At 36.7% G+C, this 20,432-nt stretch overlaps 2 protein-coding genes and 1 pseudogene across 4 annotated transcripts; 1 reads left to right on the forward strand and 2 right to left on the reverse strand.

Moving 5' to 3' along the window:
• Positions 1-5,122: 5,122 nt before the first annotated feature.
• LOC142539205 (uncharacterized) lies at positions 5,123-8,342 on the forward strand. Of its 2 annotated transcripts, XM_075644489.1 has the most exons (5): positions 5,123-5,494; positions 5,939-6,916; positions 7,361-7,408; positions 7,572-7,639; positions 7,731-7,960. In XM_075644489.1, exons 1-5 carry the CDS (start codon positions 5,273-5,275, stop codon positions 7,735-7,737), a joined length of 1,323 nt encoding a protein of 440 aa, XP_075500604.1. In that variant the 5' UTR covers positions 5,123-5,272; the 3' UTR covers positions 7,738-7,960. The 2 variants fall into 2 exon arrangements, with proteins under 2 accessions (XP_075500604.1, XP_075500603.1); XM_075644488.1 differs by having other exon boundaries at positions 7,572-8,342.
• Positions 8,343-8,635: 293 nt separating this feature from the next.
• On the reverse strand, positions 8,636-12,591 carry LOC142539204 (U4/U6 small nuclear ribonucleoprotein PRP4-like protein). Of its 2 annotated transcripts, none has more exons than XM_075644486.1 (6): positions 12,411-12,591; positions 10,753-11,659; positions 9,811-10,264; positions 9,510-9,707; positions 9,317-9,398; positions 8,636-9,062 (listed from the first exon to the last, which is right to left on the reverse strand). In XM_075644486.1, the coding sequence occupies exons 2-6, from the start codon at positions 11,652-11,654 to the stop codon at positions 8,968-8,970; spliced, it is 1,731 nt and encodes a 576-aa protein (XP_075500601.1). In that variant the 5' UTR covers positions 11,655-11,659; positions 12,411-12,591; the 3' UTR covers positions 8,636-8,967. The 2 variants fall into 2 exon arrangements, with proteins under 2 accessions (XP_075500601.1, XP_075500602.1); XM_075644487.1 differs by lacking the exon at positions 12,411-12,591 and adding an exon at positions 12,064-12,219.
• A 6,299-nt stretch (positions 12,592-18,890) lies between these two features.
• LOC142538266 (uncharacterized) lies at positions 18,891-20,387 on the reverse strand (annotated as a pseudogene).
• Between the last annotated feature and the right edge of the window lie 45 nt (positions 20,388-20,432).

Consider the following 20,432-nt stretch of genomic DNA (forward strand, 5'->3'; position numbering starts at 1 on the left):
AATCTTAGCACAGCTGTCAGTGCAGAGATCTTTTCAGTCTGAGATTCAAAGGTTTGACTTGGAAGTTTATCGCGAGTGCAGAGCTCCTAAACTGTCTAATCTGACGGTCCAATCTTCCTTGTTAGACCGTATCCGAGCAGGTCAGCCTTCAGATGAGCAGTTATTGAAATGGAGGCTGAAAGATGAAGCCAAAGGCAGTGTACTCTATTCAGTGTCCGATGGTATTGTGAGATACAGAGATAGAATGTGGGTGCCTAGTGTTGATTCAATTAGACAGGATATTTTGTCAGAGGCACATGCATCTCCGTATTCTATTCATCCAGGAGGTACCAAGATGTACAAAGACCTACAGATTTTGTATTGGTGGCCAGGGATGAAGAGAGACATCCGCAGATTTGTGTCAGAATGCCTCACTTGTCAACAGGTGAAGGCAGAGCATCAGAGGCCAGCAGGAATGCTTAAGCCACTCCCTATTCCAGAGTGAAAATGGGAGAATATCACTATGATTTTGTCGTTGGGTTGCCAAGATCAGTTAGGGGTTTTAATGCCATTTGGGTTATTGTGGACCGACTCACTAAGTCAGCACATTTCTTACCGGTGAAAACGGCTTTCTCCATGACTCAGTATGCAGAGCTTTATATCCGGGAGATAGTCCGTTTGCACGGGATTCCAGTTTCGATCGTGTCCGACAGGGACCCGAGGTTCACATCGTCTTTCTGGAAGAGCTTACATGCAGCCATGGGGACGAAGTTGCTTTTCAGTACAGCATTTCACCCGCAGACAGATGGTCAGTCTGAGCGTGTGATACAGATTTTGGAGGATTTGCTAAGAGCCTGTATGATTGATTTTCAGGGGACTTGGGAGTTTCTCCTACAACAACAGTTTTCAATCCTCTATAGGTATGGCTCCTTATGAAGCACTATATGGAAGAAAGTGCAGATCACCGATTCATTGGGATGAAGTCGGTGAGAGATCAGAACTTGGTCCAGAGATAGTTCAGCAGACTGCAGATGTGGTAGTCAAGATTCGTGACAGAATGAAGACCGCCCAGAGCCGTCAAAAGAGTTATGCTGACAAGAGAAGAAGGGATCTTGAGTTTGCCGTAGGTGATCATGTATTCGTCAAAATAGCACCTATGAAGGGTGTTATGAGATTTGGGAAGAGAGGCAAGCTTAGTCCGAGATTTATTGGGCCGTTCGAAATTCTTGACAGAGTTGGAACTCTAGCTTATCGTGTAGCCTTACCGCCGAATTTGTCCGGAGTGCACAATGTGTTCCACGTTTCTATGTTGAGGAAGTATCTAGCTAATCCTTCGCATATTCTGAGCCATGAGCCATTGCAGTTTACTCCAGATATGTCTTATGAGGAAAAACCGATTCAAATCTTAGACAGGCAAGAGCGTAGGCTTCGGAACAAGACGACTAAGCTAGTCAAAGTCTAGTGGCTGAATCAATCAGTGGAGGAGGCCACTTGGGAAGCTGAAGCAGACATGAGACTTCACTACCCGGAGTTGTTCGGTAAGACTTAATTTCGAGGACGAAATTTTTATAAGTGGGGGAGAAACTGTAAAGCCCAAAAATCAGTATACGTAAAATCTATGCATTTATTTAATTTATGAAATTTCATTATTTTAATATTTATGTTTAATTGATCTACGTTAAAATGTTTTCTTGAGTTTTATGTTTCAGACGATTATTCGAGGCGGGATCGAGGAAAAGAGACCGGGATGATTTTTAGTGACTTTAATTGTGGTATTTTATTTTAAGTTAGGTTTGAGGCATTTTAAATAATTTATGAAGTTTAATATTTTTAAAGCCTAATTTAAATATTAAGTCATTTTAGGATTTTTAAACTTTTAAAGTTTATCAATTAGGGGATTTTAGTAAATTTATTATGAGATTAGAATTTTATTAATTTGTTGATTTCAAATATTAATATGATGAATGATGAGTGACGACCTTATAGATTTTATGTTTAAGAAAATTTTAAATTTTTCCGCAAATTTTGAAGTAGTAAAAATTAGGGTACGTTACAGTTAAAAACCGTTGTCTTAGGTCAGATAAAATCGTTGTTAAAGCTCATGTGGTTAAAGGGTCCCCTCAAAGACGACTATGAAAAACCGTTGTCGTAGACGTCAAAGACGACGGTGAAAAATCGTTGTCGTAGGTCTTATAAAACCGTTGTTCAAGGTCATGTGGTTAAAGGGTGCGCTCAAAGACAATGGTGAAAAACCGTTGTCGTAGACGTCTAAAGAGGACAGTGAAAAACCGTTATCGTAGCATTGAAAAATCGTTGTAAAACTAGATTTTGCGACGGTTTTTCTAAAAAATATCGTCGCTAATAGCGACGGTTTTTTATAAACCGTCGCCATGAGCGACGGTTTTGCATATAATTTCCTTCGCAAACTAACGACGGTTAACCATTTTCCGTCGCTAATTTCATATGATTTCCAGTCGCTATAGTTTTTTATAAAATAAAAAAAATTACTGTTATAATTTAATAAACCTAACAAAAAAACCTTACAATCTTACTAAATTAACAATATTTATAATATTTAACACTTAAAATTGAAGTAAAATGAAAATCGTTTAAGAGAGAAGAATTTGATAAGTGAAATGAAAATCATGGTAGAGACAAGAATCTGGTGTGGGAAGAAAATGACTAAGGATGCAAATTTAAAATTGCGACAGTGTTATTGAAACTGTCGCTAAATGAAGCTCGAGTTTGGCTTATTTGTGAGTTGGAAAATAAAAATATTAGTATTGATGTCATTGGAATGAATTGAACACAATAGCTTATTAAAATAAATATAAATTCACACCGACCATTTAACCATAATTACATTTTTAATCATATTTGCATGTCATTTTACTAAAACGTTCTTTAAAACACAATAAACAAAATAAAATAACATAAATATATCAACTTAATCTTTTTCCCATAAAATTTACATCATGAAGTCATATGTATGTTGAGCAACTTTACAAATTATTATATTAAAATGTTAATTTAAATTGAATCTAATGAACTTATATTGATTAAAAAATTAAAATCTGAATTCTAAGATGATGTTAAAGTTTAGGATTTTGTCAATGATGGTGTGCGATGTACTGTAGGATTGAGCGGTCCTAACAATTGGTATCAGACCCAATGTCATGGTTTCGATTCTCATTGATTGCAAGGAGTGTAATTATTAGGATAGAGATTGTTGGGACCAACAGCTATAGCTTTTGACCTAGTGGTAAGCATTTGATCCTAATAATTGGCATCAGAGCGAGGTCATGAGTTCAAATATCCCAAGAAACATATTTCTATACTTCTTGGGGGAGGGAATATTGGGTTAACCGTGCATGAATGAGAGTAGTACTGAGATATGTGACCTCATGTGAAGTTCTCATGCATCAAGCTGCTGACGTTGCGCTGCTTGATCTGGTTGGCTAAGTGAGCCGTAAAAGAGTGACACTGGATCTTAACGAGTAATATTGTCTCTGCTGAGGATAGGGCCGACGGTAGGGAAAGGGTGAGACTAATCTCTAAGGGATATGAGATAGCACCAATAGATAAACACACACCTCCTCGGACTCATGAGCCTAACAGCCCGATCCATTAGCACCCAAGTAGGTGCACTCTGCGATGCCACAAGTACAAAAAAATAAAGATACGCCTTGACTAACAGCTATAGTTTTTGGCCTAGTGGTAAGCTCTTGATTCTAACATGTATCATTAATTCCAATAACTATTGTGGCTTCTGAATTAACTTTCAGTGTGGATGGTAGAGTTATTAATCCATATCGTGCCAACTTGGGAGTAGAACAATTCAAATGTTGCTTTGCTCAGAAGATTGGTTACGCACTCATTACCAAATCAAGATAAAAGAAGAAGTAAGTAAATTGATATCTAATTTAACTGTATATTTATTAAGTATGTATTATGTCTAGTTTATCGTGTTCCATTAAATTTGATTATTTTTGTTTAACATCTTGAATTTTTGTACTTGTATGTAAAAAGAAATTTGGGGCTTAAATATATTCATTCAAATTAAAGTACTTGGCGTCAACTATCAAGAGCTTTTATAAAATTTTTGTCATTAAATTGGTGAAGTTTATTTGTTTTTAAAATTTAAAATATTATTTTCTTCTTGAATAAATTGTTAACTCATTTTTTTAAAAAATGGGTATTATGGACTTTGAAGGTAGTTGACTAGTTGTTATTGGAGATAGTTTTGTAATTCTTGGTTTTAATGACTTCTCTAACATCCTCTCTACTTTCTCACCAGATTTAGTTGAAGCGTTGAAGTAGTGAAATTTTTCAATGTTATTTATATGTTGGTTTCAGTGTATGAAAAATATTTAATAATGAATTTTATATTTTTATTGTTGTTGTGTTATGAGATATTTGGTAATGGACTTTATGATGATGTTATTTATAATTGTTATTTGGATGTTAGATATAGTATTTTGGATATTCAATAATATACCGAGTTTATATTTTTTCAGTTGTTATGTTTATCATTTTGGTTATTTATGAATTAAGTTAAACTTTTATGTCTGATTTAAAATTAATTTGTAGATATATTTAATTTTTAACAAGTTCGAATCAAACTCAAGCTCACTTGTATGTTTTTACGAGCTCTATGAGCAAGTCATGCTTGTTAAACATGATAAACGACATATTAATTAACCAAACTCGAGCACGACTTGAGTAACATGATAAACGAGCTTTTAACGAGCCGAACTCGAACTTTTCGCGAGCTTAATAATTTCAATACAAGTCGAGCTCGAGCCTGATGATAAAAAATCGAATCAAACTCAAGCAATTTTAAACGAGACAAGATCAAACATCATACTGAATTTTTTACATCTCGTGCATCATGTTGATAGAAATCGGCACAATAAATCACTTTTTATCTCCCCGGTGCTAATTAATTTCGTATTGATGCTGAAATCTTTTATACTGTGTCCCATTATTTTTAATAATTAATAATTAATTTTAAAGTTATTTAAAATAATGAATCATTTATAGTTTTATTTTATATCTTTTTAATATATATGTTTTTTAATAATTATTGTTTTCATAAATTAAAAAATAGATATAATTATATTGTATCAATTATTTTAGACGATGCCAGTAGAGCAAAAAGACGCCTCCTCGCGCATCTTCTTCTCCGTTGTTCCAATTAAGAAACTAAACCCTAATCTATCCGACGTCACTGTCAAACTCTTCTGCAACCTTTCGAATTACCGGAGTTCTAGTGCTATTGATTGCTTGATCCATGGCGGAGGAGGATACGGAGGCCGCGAGGATCAATGGCGAATACCATAGCGAGACCAGTGAGTACAGCTCGGAGGATGAGGGGACCGAGGATTACAAGCGCGGCGGCTATCACGCTGTGAGGATCGGAGATTCCTTCAAGAACGGTAGATACGTTGTTCAGAGCAAGCTTGGATGGGGACACTTCTCCACTGTGTGGCTGGCCTGGGACACTAGCAAATCTGTACATTTTCTCGTTATTGTTCTTTTTTCATCTCACTTTATTTTTTGCTCCTTGTGTTGGTGAATGAATCTTGCGATTGATGTTAATTTTCCGTTATTGGAGTGTTCAACCCATTTGATTATTCTAGGAATAAGCAAAGACCTCCAAATGACTGTTATTGTTTCTTTACCAATGTAAAAGCTTTTACAGAAAACAAGACTTTGTTAATCATAGTTGTGTTAAGGTGGGTAGCGGGTGAGATTGTTTTTTTCAGCTTGGTTATTTTAATTGTTTGGTTCTATTGGAGGAAAAGTAATGATTGCGTTAAAAAATTGATTGGCCAAAAAACTCGCTCTACTTTGTGCGCAAGGGTGGAACATTTATCTAGTTTTCCTCATGATTGGTGTAATTGAAATAGGGAACTGATTTTTGTGTGTTTATTTTCCTTTACGTATTTGGCACTAGATTTATGTAGCTCTGAAAGTTCAAAAGAGCGCTGAACATTACACAGAAGCTGCAATGGATGAGGTGACAATATTGAAACAGATTGCTGAAGGTGATCCAGAAGATGATAAATGTGTTGTGAAGCTTTTGGACCACTTCAAGCATTCAGGGCCAAACGGACAGCATGTGTGTATGGTTTTTGAGTACTTAGGAGACAACCTGTTGACAGTAATTAAATATGCAGACTACAAAGGTGTTCCTCTTCACATGGCTAAAGAAATCTGCTTCCACGTTTTGGTGGGATTGGATTATCTTCATCGTCAGCTATCAATCATACATACAGATTTGAAGCCGGAGAACATACTACTCCTGTCTATGATAGATCCAGCTAAAGATCCGAGAAAGTCAGGTGCCCCTCTTGTTCTCCCATCCAGTAAAAGCAAGATTGTGCCCAAGCTTGAGCCTTCTAATGATCAGAATAGTTCGTATAGCGGCCTGACTAAGAACCAGAAAAAGAAAACTCGAAGAAAAGCCAAGCGAACAGCTCAGAAATGCGTTGGGCCAGAAGGTTCCAAGAGAGCCGAGCTTGATGATGAAGCAAGTAGTCCTGAAGCTTCTCAGCTGTATGGTAAGTCCAATGGAGAGTCTGTTAAAGAAGGAAGGATTACTTCAGTTGCAGAAGCAGAAACTAATAATGGAGCAAATGTTGAATGTAAAGGAACTAAGGTTCGTAAGAGAGGGAGTCGATCTGAGAGGCAGAAGCTCTTGGCTGAAATTGACCTAAAGTGCAAGTTAGTTGATTTTGGAAATGGATGTTGGACATACAAACAATTCACAAGTGACATTCAGACGAGGCAATATAGATGTCCAGAGGTTATTTTAGGATCTAAATACTCAACATCAGCTGATATGTGGTCACTTGCTTGTATTTGCTTTGAACTGGCAACTGGTGATGTTTTATTTGATCCACATACCGGTGATAATTATGATCGTGATGAGGTATGTGGACCCCCTTCTTTGTTCTAGCTAATATACATTTTAATTGTATCATACACGGCATAGCTGTTCAACTAGCTTAGTCGGGCCTGTCTTAGCTTAATCTGTGTTCTTCCATGTTTCTATTACATAATTATTTACTCATCTGATCAACGTAGCAGGACGCCTCTATTTTTTTACAAAAGTCGTTGCTTGGACTTCCAAAAATGTAGGGATTTACCAGAATTGGTTGCTACTTTATTTTCAAATGAAATTTCTCAACTCTAGATTCAATAGGAAAAGACATTGTTTCTTTTTTGTGTGTGGGTGTAGTTTGTAAGTGTCCATTTATATAAATAACCATCGAGAAATCCTTTTTTGGCATGCATATAATATAACAAAATTTGAAATCGTTAATACTCATCTACTGTAAATGTCATATACCTAATACGTTTATTGACTACGAAGGATCATTTGGCCTTGATGATGGAGCTTCTTGGAACGATGCCACGCAAGGTGAGCCATTCTGTTTGCTTATTTTTTAGCAAATTCCCCAGTACCCTCGAAATAAAATCTTCTTTGAAATTGAATGTGGCAAGGCAAGCACTGTGCAGCTTGTGCTGCCCTTGGTATATACTTTCTGAACTCCACTGTTTTGCTTGATGAACATAATCTGCAGGTTGCCTTAGGCGGGCGTTACTCACGTGAATTCTTTAACAGATTTGGAGATCTGAGACATATTAAAAGGTTAAAATTTTGGCCTCTTGATAAGTTGCTCGTGGAAAAATACGAGTTCTCTGAACAGAACGCGAATGAGATGGCAGATTTTCTTGTCCAGATGTTAGAATTTGTGCCTGAGAAAAGACCAACTGCGGCACAATGCCTTAATCATCCATGGATTATAGGACGGCCTCGACAGCTTACGCCTCTGTCTTTAAAGGTGATCGACAATGGTGGTTCCGACAAGAAATGTGAGAATGATGAAAGGGAAGCAATGGAGGTCAGAGTCGGAAACATTGCTATCGATGTAACTTCTTCTGAGAAAGACTGATTCCAAGTTTAAAGGGATGCGATGGAGGTCAGAATCGGAAACATTGTTATCGATGTAACTCCTATTGAGAAAGACCGATTCCAAGTTTAAAGCACACCCTTACAGTCATAAATTGCGATTTGGTTTTGTCTTTGATCCATCTTGAATCTCAAGTAAGGTGCCATTTTTGCATACTCTGCTTATGTTGAGGTTGGTTCTTCCGTTTTTTTTCCTTGTGGCTATTATCCTGCTTGAGCAGGAGAATGGTGAAAGGCTAAATTTGAGTGCTTGTATTGCGTCATGACAATGTTTATTCATTTACAGGGCAACGCTTACGAATGCCCCCTACAAGTCATCTTAGTTGTAATTGTTGGGCCCATTTCCAATCAAGTAATACATTTATACCTTTGTCCCCTCGTAGACATTGATAGTCATTGTGAAGATTTTTCAAACGTCCAGATAGATCATAATGGCTGCAAACATGTGTATCACATATAACGTTTATATGTACACAACAGTTCTAACTTGTATTTTGCTGCAGCTTAACACCGCAGATTTCTATCAAAATCCTATGTACAGGGCAGGAAAATAATCCTTCAAAAAACTAGTAACGATGAAGGAAGAAGAAAATGCCATCTACAAAAGATCTGATAAATTAGAAATCCCATTACTTTTAAGCACCTATTTTGTGTTTTCAGAGGGAAATCTAAATATAACTCGAAACACGGATGTATATATATATTTTAAAAAACAACCTTCAATTATAAAAGATGCTTATCCCAGTATCCCACTAACTAGGAACGTCAAACCAACCTATCATGGTTCTCTCAGGTAAACCTCAAATAGAAGGAACATGCCCAAAATGGGAGATAACGATAACCTGTGCAAAAGGTACCGCAAGTGTGTTGGGACAAATTAACAAATGAACAACACTCAGTATCTGCCGCCTATCAGGCTTTCAAAGTCATGACATGCGATATGATTGTATCATGCAAGAGCCCGGCAGAACAGAACAGAACAGCTAACCAAATCTCATTCAGGTCTTTCAGTCGACTTCCATTGCCTTTTCTTTCTCACTTTCTTTACTTGCCCATAATTTGATAGTTCGATCATGTGAAACAGTCGCAATACACTGTCCATCTGCATAAAATGACAAACAACCTTGGATGATTTATTATATAGTTTCTGAAGTATTTATTAAAATAAATTAAATTAATAATAAGCATCCGCCTTACACAAATCAACGATAAGCCAAAGGAAAATGACATGATGCAAAAATTCCATTGCATTTTATTTAAAACAATTGGCGACAAAGAAACACCCAAAAAGATCATAACCATAGGCAACTGTAAACATAAAATAATACTAAGCCTCTGATGTTCAGAGGGACTGACCTCCCATAATATCAAGCGAGGTGACTTTTGATTCATGACCAGACAAAGTCTTCACGGGCTTGAAATCTCTCGAGGACCAGACCTGAAATGAAATGCTATGATAAGTTTCACGAATAAAACCAAAAGAGAGAGAGAACCTAGCCGGCATGTTAAAAAACCTTTTCAGAAGTCATAGTTTAGAATATGTATGCACCTTAGCAGTCATGTCATATGAAGCAGTAACTAAAAAGTATCCATCCTGAGGTTCAAATTTGACTTGAGAAATAAGGTTAGAATGAGCAGGTATAATGTACAAAGATTTTCTTTTCCTCAGATCCCATATTCGGCACGTGTTATCTTCCCCACCGGTAGCTAAATGATAACCGTTGGGAGAAAAACTGAGGCCAAGAACCTGAAACCACATATGACAAAATGGTTATCATAAAAAACTAAGCCAAAGCAGGAGTAAAAGAGAGGCAAAGAACAACTAATCTAAAAAATCCAGCGAGCCTTACTGGCTTGACATGGCCTTCCAGAGCAAGAATACTCCTCCCAGACCTTAGGTCCCACACTCGAGCAAGAGAATCCAGTCCACAAGATGCAACTAACGAGCCATCATGGTGAAAAGACAATCCATACACACTCCTGCTATGGCCTTCTTGAAGAAGCAACTCCTCACCAGTCTCCACATCCCATAATCTCCATGTTTTGTCAAAACTAGCTGTGCCCAAGTACTTTCCAGATGGATGGAATTCGATACGAGCAAGACGATCCAAATGACCTTCAAATATTCTCAGAACTGCACCCTCTGGATTCCATAATCTTGCGGTCCTATCAGCAGAGGCGGTAGCCAATTGATAGTTTATTGGAGAGAATGCAACATCTGTAGCTCTTTCTGAGTGGCCCTTTAGTGCAGAAACCTTATTTACTTCAGGCATGGTCCATAACTTTGCAACCCCACTTAAAGAACTATGGAAAGATGGAAAAGGAAATAAATAGAAGTATGGATTCTTTAAACACGAGATCTTGCAGGGATTGAAACAAACTATCATATATCACCAGAAAATGTGAAGGGAATCACATAATTAAACCTCTCAGACAAATTTGAGTGCTATGATGAAATTATACTTATCATTACAGTAGAAACTCTTGAAATAACCGGAATCACATACAAAATATGATATGCACAAGCAGGCACTAACACGAATGAAAAGAAGTTCAAAAAAATAAAGTAGAATACCAAACATCATGAAGAAAGGATTTACATCAATTGTAAGAGAATAGCACATCAGATGTGGTACAATTTGACAGTGGTTAACAAACTAAATGCACCTCACCTGCATAGACACTGCTACAAGGGATCGCATGTGAAAAACTAAGATGTGCACAAGAAAGTGTCCAGTTAACTCAAACACATATACATTCACATGGTAAGAATAATAGACAGTGTAGATTACCAGGTGGCAAGCATCTTCCCGTCGTGTGAAATTGAGCATCCAGAAAGAGGCCGATCATCACCTATCTCACTGGAATCCAAGACCAACTTTTCTGACTGTTTCAAAGACCAATCTATCTCAGCATCCAAATCCTCGTCAGGATCATCCCTTTTCTTCCTTGAACGATGAAGGCGCAAAGCAGCTTTAACTATCGAATACTTTGCAATTTCTTTACGGGCCTCTAAAAGTGCTTGTGAACCTTCCGTGTAAAAGGGATACTGAATATCTTCATCTGGTTTGGCTGGTGCCATCATGGCTGCAGCTTCTTCATCCTCATGTGCTTTCATCAGCATTTCCAGCTGGCCTTCAGAATCAAGTTTTGCCATAAGTGCCCTCAAACGGTCACGTCTCTCCATCTCCCTTTCCCCAAAGAGAGTTATAGGTTCACCAAGTCGTCGGAGACGGGTTCGAACAGCTCCATCATTGGTTGGAACTGTCATAGCAGCCGCGTGACGCTTCATCAAAAGTTCCTGCATCACTTTCTCTTGCCTCTCTCTAACATGCCTGCTTTCTTCAGAGATTTCATACTCATGATTTGATCCCGTGGGAGGACGAATATATCCAGACTCATCTTCATCAGAATCTGAATCACTAGCTTTTGAATCTCCATTCTGGCCTAAAGGCGGTCTAATGACAGTAGAGTGGGTGGGCAGTGGCGCTAATGGCCGAGGAATTGGGAGAGGCACAACAGGTATTGGGGCGATAGGAGGAAAGCCCGGGGTTAAGATGGTGGGTGCAATTACCGGTTGTGCTGGTCGAAGAGAAGTTGTATCCATTGCAGAAACAACCATTTCATCGTCAGAAGCTGGAGCTGAAGCCTCAGTAAACGAAGTAGAGACTGTACTTTTGTCATCAGAGTCCATTGTTCCTGCTCAATGAGGAAGCACAAATTTAATAACCTCTTCCAACTAAAACAACCACCAAACCGGTACATCGATAACAGCAGTAAGATAGGAAGTATTACACCAAACAATGTACAGTTCTATGGTGTCTTATAAAAAAAAAATTGATATCCTTCCCTTATAAATGTCTTTTTTTAATAAACTAACACACGCAGGCTTTTCAACAAAAAATAATTACATAGACATAATATGAGCTCAATTCTTGATCAAATTTAATAAGTATCCTAACAGAAAGTCAGGATAAACAACAAATTAAAGTCCATATAAGAATAGGAAAATCAAGAGTTTGACCACACAGGAAGTAGCCAAGCCAAGCCAAGCCACTACGATAATGAACTAATGCGAGAACAATAGAACCATCGAAACTTACATCTAAATTCAAAAGTTTTGAAATACAAAACTTATGGTTTAAATACAAACAGCACTAAGCATCGAAATCCATAATTAGGAGCCTTTGCGAAATAATGTCGGAGTCGAAGAAGCATGCACATTGTAAGTTCAAATTTAAAACTTCGGCAACCAGAAATCCCAAAAATCTATAAAGCCCCATCCCTCCTGGTCCAGCACCCACCCAGACCCAGCGACTACCCTAGCCCCAAGCCGGATACCCGTGATTGCAACAAATTAAGAGAAATCAAACCAAAACAAAGAAACAATAAGAAAAAAATAGAAGGACAAGAGGGAAGAAAAAGAAGAAGGGGAAAAGAAAACCCTTACCAGCACCTGCCGTATTTCCACGGGAAACAATTACAGATTAAAAAAGGAAAATAGAGACAGCATCATTTATGCCAAGATTCATTATTTCTTGAACTCTACTGTCGGCTCTACGCTCATACAAGGCTTTAAGCCCACGGACCTGAAAACCTTATAAATAGCTCCAACTTCTGTTAAACTCTTGGATTCGCCAAGAGTATCGATCATTCGGATCGAACCGAATCGAACCAAAAATTTGGTTAGCCGAACCGAATTCACGATTCGGTTTGGGGTTTAACCGATTTTCTATTTCTTTTAATTTCTAATTTATTTATATTTATGTATCAATAAAAATAAGTTAAAAAAAAACTAACAAAAAATGATTTTAAAAAAATAAAAACGGTTTACGGTTTGGTTTACTTAACTGAGCTAAAAAAATCGAAATCGAACCTAAAACCAAAAATCTAAAAAAATTAAAACCAAACCAAATTAATAGTTCGGTTTTATATTTAAACCTAATTTTCGATTTCAGTTCGGTTTGGACGGTTAAATGAACTATGAACATTTTTAAGAGCGTCGCTCGCGCACCTGAACTTGCACATTTGAATTTTATGTACTCGAATTTTATCGAATAAGGTAAATATCATTTCTTGGCTATATGATTTAAATAGTGAAGTTATAAATATCAAACTATGTATTTCAGATTATTTGTTTCATTCCAAAAACGACAGAAACTTAGTTTTAAATTTGTCGGTACTTGCTAATTTATTCAACACAATCCCAAACTTTATAGTCTTTGCAAGGGGGCTGTTGCTCATAAACGTACAGGAAATATGTTATGTGTATATCAGATGTTAGTGTTGTGCTCCGATGTTGTCAACATCAGTACACAACATGCAGCGGAAATTGTTTACTTAACACACGCATAAACTTTAATAAATTTATGCATAAGTATGAATATTTGTGCAATGCCTCATGGTCAAAAAATCACTAGAAAAATTATGTAAATCGTTTACACCAAAACAATACTAGTGAGTATAACAAAACTAAATTCCTTGACACTCCAAGGAATTATCTTGCATCAAACACACTCAAAGTAAACACTAGATGCATGAAACAAATAGGTGTGTTGCTTAAAACCAAACCAAATCAATCTTCACCCAACACTTTCACGCAGTGTTTTCTTGGGTGTCGTCAACATCAATCAGCAATACGGTAAATCTGTGAATCAATCACCCAAATTCTTCACACGAAAAACTTCAATACTGAACGTATGTATGTTCAAAAAAAAATCTAGCAGCTCTCCTGCGCTTTTCGTACACTCCCAAAAATCCCAGCAGATGTGTCCTTGCAAAAGTGATCACCCGATCTATGATGCACATGGGCTATCCCGATTGGGCTTAGGAGGATTGCTGCCAAGATATATATAAGTCCAGGAGGTCTTGGGTTCTAATCCTGGGAAAGGCAAAAGCTCCAGTGCCTGGGCTGGAGAAGTTCTATGAGTAATGGGTAATGAGATAACCGTGAGGGGACTTAAGCCCAATCGGGATAGCCCATGTGCATTACACGATCACATAAAAACTGTAGAGCAAATATATGTTGGACTCTTGTAATTTCTTCTCTGTGAAAAGCTCTCTCGTCCAACTCACTCTCTACCACACTCTCTACAGCACACGCTCCGAGGCCGTGAGTCCCTCCATATTTATATCCAATGATTGACCTAAAAATAATTCCATAAAAGAGCCTTAGAAAATATGGAAATACGATTTTCATTATATATGAAACTCTTTTTAACAAGGATAAAATAACTTGGAGATAAAAACCATATTAAAAACAAATCCTATAATATCTAGATATAAATCAATCAAGATCTTATCATCTAAAAATAAATCAAGCAAGATCTCATAATCTAGAAAGGAAAATCTTAAATTGATAATATCAATGTAGCAAAAAATAATAAAAATAAAATAAAATATTCTTTTCAATCTCCCATTTTTACTTTTCTGGACAAAACATCCAAAAATGATAATTTTGATTATTTCAGTATTAAGTTAAGCTCCCCCTGCGTTATAGTGTATCTCCCCCTGAATTAAGCATGTTAGAGCATTGGTGTTGTTGACAGTGTTGTCAACACCATCGTTAAAACATTGAAAGCATGCGAAGATATACGAAGGAAAAAGAAGTACATTCAACAGCAAACATATAAAAGAGCAAACCGATATAAAAGTAAAAACAGTCTCAGCTCCTGCAGATGCTTTAGCATCATCATCACTAGTCATTCTCTTTGTCATTTTTGGTTCTTCTGCTCCTTTTTTTTGGCCAGTAAGCCAACTTCCAAAAGCATCATCTACTCAGCCACTTGTTTTTCTTAGTGAGCAAGGAGTTATTTGGCCTTTTGAATTTGTTGTAGATCAAACTCAATTTGGGCCTGTAAGTGAGAAGATAGAGCATGAAAAATCCATTGGGAGTGGAAGTGGACGAGGACGTCGTATTGCCAACACCATTGGCAACACCAGTAACTTACCAAGGTAGGTCCAGTTTCCTCTTACCCTTGAAATAAGGCGAAGCGGTCTTGAGGGTTTCAGTCACATCAAAAAGAGTCTCTCCATCTTCTTTGAGAAACCCCTATAACTCCAGTATCCCAAATATCAGGGAGAAAAAAATGAGTTCATCAGTGATAGCATTAATGTCTTCAGTGATTTCACTTTCTTCATCTCTGGGGGTATTGTAGAATTCATTGATGATAGTCGAGGAGAACTTGACAATCATAGGTCATAGTCATCGATCTTTGAAGAATGCCATCAAATTTTGTTGGTCATACGCCTTCATGTCAATGTTATTCTCTTCAATAAATTCTATCATTATCAAAAGAATCAATGTCGTCAGCAGTGTTGACAACATCGGACTCAACATCATAGTATCTTCAACCATCTGTAGAACATGAGAGAAAATTATAGAGGTATATCAGGAGTTATGCATAAAAACGCACAAAGAAATCACAAGAGCAAGGAAAGATTGCGTGGATAAATGAGAACAAGCGAGAGTAATTATCAGGTATTTAACGACAACAAAACATATTTACTCTTACACTAACAAAAAAAACACCGATTCAATCCTTCAGCTCCAAAAAACCGCAAGGCAAAGGCAATATTTTCGAAATTTACCCAAAACACTAATTACGGTTCTATCCCAAAATCAAACAGTAAAATTGATTCAAAAACTCGTGTTACGACGATTTCAAAAGAATATCCAGTGAAAATCACGTCGATTATAACTCACTGACACAAGTAGCCACATAAATTCAAAATCTAAGCAATCAAGGTTTTTATCAACTGTCATAGATTAGATACCGATATGTCACTACACATGATGAATTCACGAAACAAAAATCAATATGCATGTCCTAAATATGCCTCCAATATGATGAATTATCGAAAAGTCAAGCAGTGTATAAATTGTGTTGTGTCTGAACTTGATGTTGGCAACACCACTGAGTTTTAGTCAAACTTCCATAAAAAAAATTTTGATTTAGAAATGGTAGCTCTCACACTAGAAGAACGGTCTTCAATGAACTCCCCTAGGTAGCTTTTTCCATTACTATTTTAATTACTTAGAAGTGGTAGCTTCCACACTAGAAAAAAGGTCTTCAATGGACTACTCTAGGTAGCTTTTTCCATTTTCTTCTAAAAAAATATTTTTTTTATTTACCTCTTTTATGTTTTTCTCCTCATGCTCACATTTTCAAGTCACTTTTTCATTTTAGATAAGATCATGATTTTCATGAATATCCTCAACTACTCGATGCGTTGGATTGAGCATAATTCACTCTTCAATATTTTGATTGGAGGTATGAACACTCAGAGATACCTTTCAGAAATTGCCTTCACTGTTCAGACTTTACACAAAAAAGGATGAATGTAAATATGCAATATGTCTAGCATCCTGTAAAATAGACATGCATGAAAGGTGTTGTTACTGGTGTTGGCAACACCAATGAAAACATGTGTGTGTAATCATTGTACGCACATGTTGAGAGACTTCCGAAGATTGGAAAATCTCTCAAAGTCAAAGATTTCGAGAATATATCATCAAGATGGTTTTCAGTCCTTACAAATTCCAGTCGAATTATGCCTTTTTCAACCAAATCGCTAATAAAGTGAAGTCTTATGTCTATGTGTTTTGTTCAAGAGTGTTGAACAAGATTTTTAGAAATGTTTATAGCACTGGAGTTGTCACAATATACTATCATGATGTCACTGTGAAAACCATAATCCTCGATCATTTGATTCATCGAAACAAGTTGTGATCAACAACTAGCAGATGCTATATACTCAGAATCAGCTGTGGATAGGGACACACAATTTTGCTTTTTATTGTACCATGACACAAGATTATTCCCTTGGTAAAAATATCCATCTGATGTGCCCTTCCTATCATCTAGGTCTCTAGCCCAGTCAGCATCAGAAAAACCTACCAAATTTGTGTTTGTCTCTTGTGTGTATCACAATCCTCATTCTAGTGTACCTGCAATGTATCTAAGAATTCGTTTCACAGCTTTTAGGTGCGATATTCTTGAATTAGCTTGGTACCTAGCATACAAACAGACACCAAACATGATATCGAGGCGAGTAACAGTTAAGTACAAAAGACTACCGATGTTGCGATACATGATGTTGTCAACACCGTCGACAACATTGTAACGTCCCGAAAATTTAAAAGTCCACTCAAACCACATGCATGCAATTATTAAATTCTTTGTGTATTTTAATTACTTGCTTTAATTGCATAAATTAATTATGTTGTGCATATTTGTATGTTTAAATTATATTTTATACATGGTTTCATTAAAATGTATTTTTAAAAGTTATTCAAGTTGCGATCGAGGAACGGAGACCGAGGGCTGAAAAATAGAAAATGTTTTTATTGGTTAATTGTTTTTAAGTATTCAAATATGGGTGATGATTTTCATATTTTTGAAAATAAGGGGTTTTGAGGTGATTTTATACGCTGGGATGTAATTTTTATTGGTGTTGGATTTTCAACAAAAATACGAACGTTTTGGCAACCCGGCTAATAAATTCACAAACTTTCTAAACAAAATAATTTTTAATATTTTAATTAAACACTATTGGGCCTAATTAATTTTCCTAATGGGCCTAAACCTTTGTTAGTGTTTAATTATTATTTAAACTCTAGATTACCCCCAAACCCTCCCCACAATTCCCACGCCCAACTTTTCAGAATTTTCAATCTCACAAATTCCTTCAATCAAAATACACGACACACACACCCTGTGCTTTGAAGGAACTTTCGAAAATTTCAAAGGGGATTCAAGCCAATGTTGTCGTCGTCGTTCTTCGCAATCGTCAACGATTATTCGTACGTAAATTACGCGAAGGCATGCCATACTCTCCTTTTTACTCATCATTCACACCATAGTAATTATTTAAAATCGGTTCGCATGGAAAACAAGTTGCAACATGAAATATTTTCGGTTTTGTGTCATATGCAAATTTTTAAGGCTTGAATTTGAGGAAAAATCATGTTTGTTATGTGGTTAAAGGGGCTGCCATGATTAGGAATTATTAGGGGATGATTTACACATGTTTTAGAGTCATAAAAATCACTACAACGTTGCACAAACATGAATAATACAAGCTGGAACATATTCTGTCATGGTGTCCCTTAGGGGCTCGGTTGTTGGGCATAGTTGCTGGGCTTTGGTTCGGCTGTGACCAAGGCTTGGGTAGGGTCTGGTATGGGTCAAGGGAAAAGTCCTAGCCACGCTAGGACTCGAGACAAGAGGCTGGGAAGGAGTCCTAGCAGGCTAGGACTCCAACCCGTGAGCTGCAAGGATGTTGCGCAGGTTTCAGCAACTGGGCAGGAAGAGATGGCTCGGCCTGGGGGCTTTGGGCTAGGCTAGGACGAGTCATTAGGGTCCTAAGATGGTGCTTGTTGGGGTGGTTCATGGTCTGGTTGTCTAGGGAAAGCGGTGGAAACAGAAAACAACAGCTGCACAAGAATGGGGCTCACGTGAAGGCTGGTGCAAAGCTTCTGGTGTTTTAGGGGCTTGGGTCGTTCCGAGGGCCTGGGGCAGTGGTTATGGTAGTGCCTTAGGCCATCTCCAATCCACTGTACTACATTCTGCACTACATTGGTGTTACACTAAAATCATCTCCAACCACATTGCACTACATTTTACACTACAATAGAATATTCCAAGAATATTCTTTTTTTTTCAATATTAATATTTCTGTTTTATGTTAATTATTTATAATTTGATAATATAATGATAATTAAATATTATAATTTATATATTAAAATATATATTTAAATATTTTAATTTATATATTAAAATTTGAATTAATTATTTCATATTAACAAAATAATTATTTGATTTACGTACAATTATTTAATACAAACTATATTTTAATAAAATCAAAATATCATTGAAAAAAACATGTTCATTTGATATTAAATTAATAATAGAACAAAAATACAATATTAAATATTCGAATTACTATATTGTTCCCATAAATGCTCAACTAATGTATTTCGTAATTCATAGTGAGCATCTCTATTTTTCATTTTTTTATAACGAGCGAGAAATTCTTGAAATCTTGTATTTTCGTCATTGACCATCATTTCAACGTCTGGAAAAGATGCTTCCATTGCATCTTGAATTGGTGCACTAAGGTCACGTTCATCTTCAATAATCATGTTGTGCATGATAATGAAAGCTTTCATAATGTAATGTAAATCATTTTTACGCCAAGACCGTGCTGGAGCTGCCACAATCGCAAATCGAGATTGAAGAACACCAAATGCACGCTCCACATCTTTTCTACATGACTCTTGTTTCATAGCAAAATATTTCTTTTTCGGCCCAAGTGGGTCGCGGATAGTTTGCACAATGGTTGCCCATTTTGGGTAGATACCATCGGCTAAGTGATAGCCAGTAATGATATTCTTTTCCACAAATAGTGTAATGTGCAGGAGGAGCAATGCCTTGAGCCAAATTGGTAAACAAGGTGGATGCCTCCAAAACATTGATGTCATTATTAGAACCAGGCATACCAAAATATGTGTGCCATATCCAAAGATCATAATCGGCCACTACTTCTAAAATAATTGTTGGAGACCCGCTACGGCCTGTATATTGTCCAGCCCAAGCAGTAGGACAATTTTTCCATTTCCAATGCATACAATCGAGACTTCCCAACATTCCCGGGAAGCCCCGTTGTTTACCAATAGGTAATAGTCGAGCAACATCATTGGTATTTGGAGATCGTAAGTACTGGTATGCAAAAACTTCAACAACTGCTCGGCAAAAGTGTTGTAAGCATTTAATCGCAGTTGACTCTCCTATTTTGATGTATTCATCGGCCGCATCTGCAGGTAAGGCGTATGCTAATAAACGAATTGCAGCTGTTGTTTTTTGATTAGTTGATAGCCCAAGTCGTCCCAACCCATCACTCTGTTGTATAAAGTAGCTATCATGATTCTTGACAGCATCGATGATATGAAGGAATAGATTACGGGACATTCGAAATCGTCGTCGAAACAAACCTTCATGAAATCTTGGATTTTCAGAAAAATAGTCGTTGAACAAATTACGATCCGCTATTTCTCTATCGCGTCGGATTACAACATGACCTGGAATTGATCCTCTTCTCGTGCCTTCGTTAAGTTGTTGATTGATATAGGAGTGCATCATCATATTGCGTGTATGAATATGAGTAACAATTGCTCCTTGAATTTCTTCATCAATGGTTTTAGCATCGTTAACCAAATAATTAGTTATGTCATCTTCATTATCAGACAATGAAGACGAACCTGAAGAAGAATTCATTTTTTTGGTGGTGTTGTGAATTGTGTTATGATGAAGATGTAATTGTTACTACTTTATATAAAGTTTGTAAGGATAATATAGATGAGATTCTTATCTACAAGAATCTACATTTGTAAGTATAAGCTTTTATTTTAATTTATTTTTAGTATGATTTATTTTATTTTATCAATGGCATAGTATCATTTAAATTTATT

Source organism: Primulina tabacum, chromosome 3, assembly GCF_025594145.1.
Source record: "Primulina tabacum isolate GXHZ01 chromosome 3, ASM2559414v2, whole genome shotgun sequence".
Classification (NCBI taxonomy): Eukaryota; Viridiplantae; Streptophyta; class Magnoliopsida; order Lamiales; family Gesneriaceae; genus Primulina; species Primulina tabacum.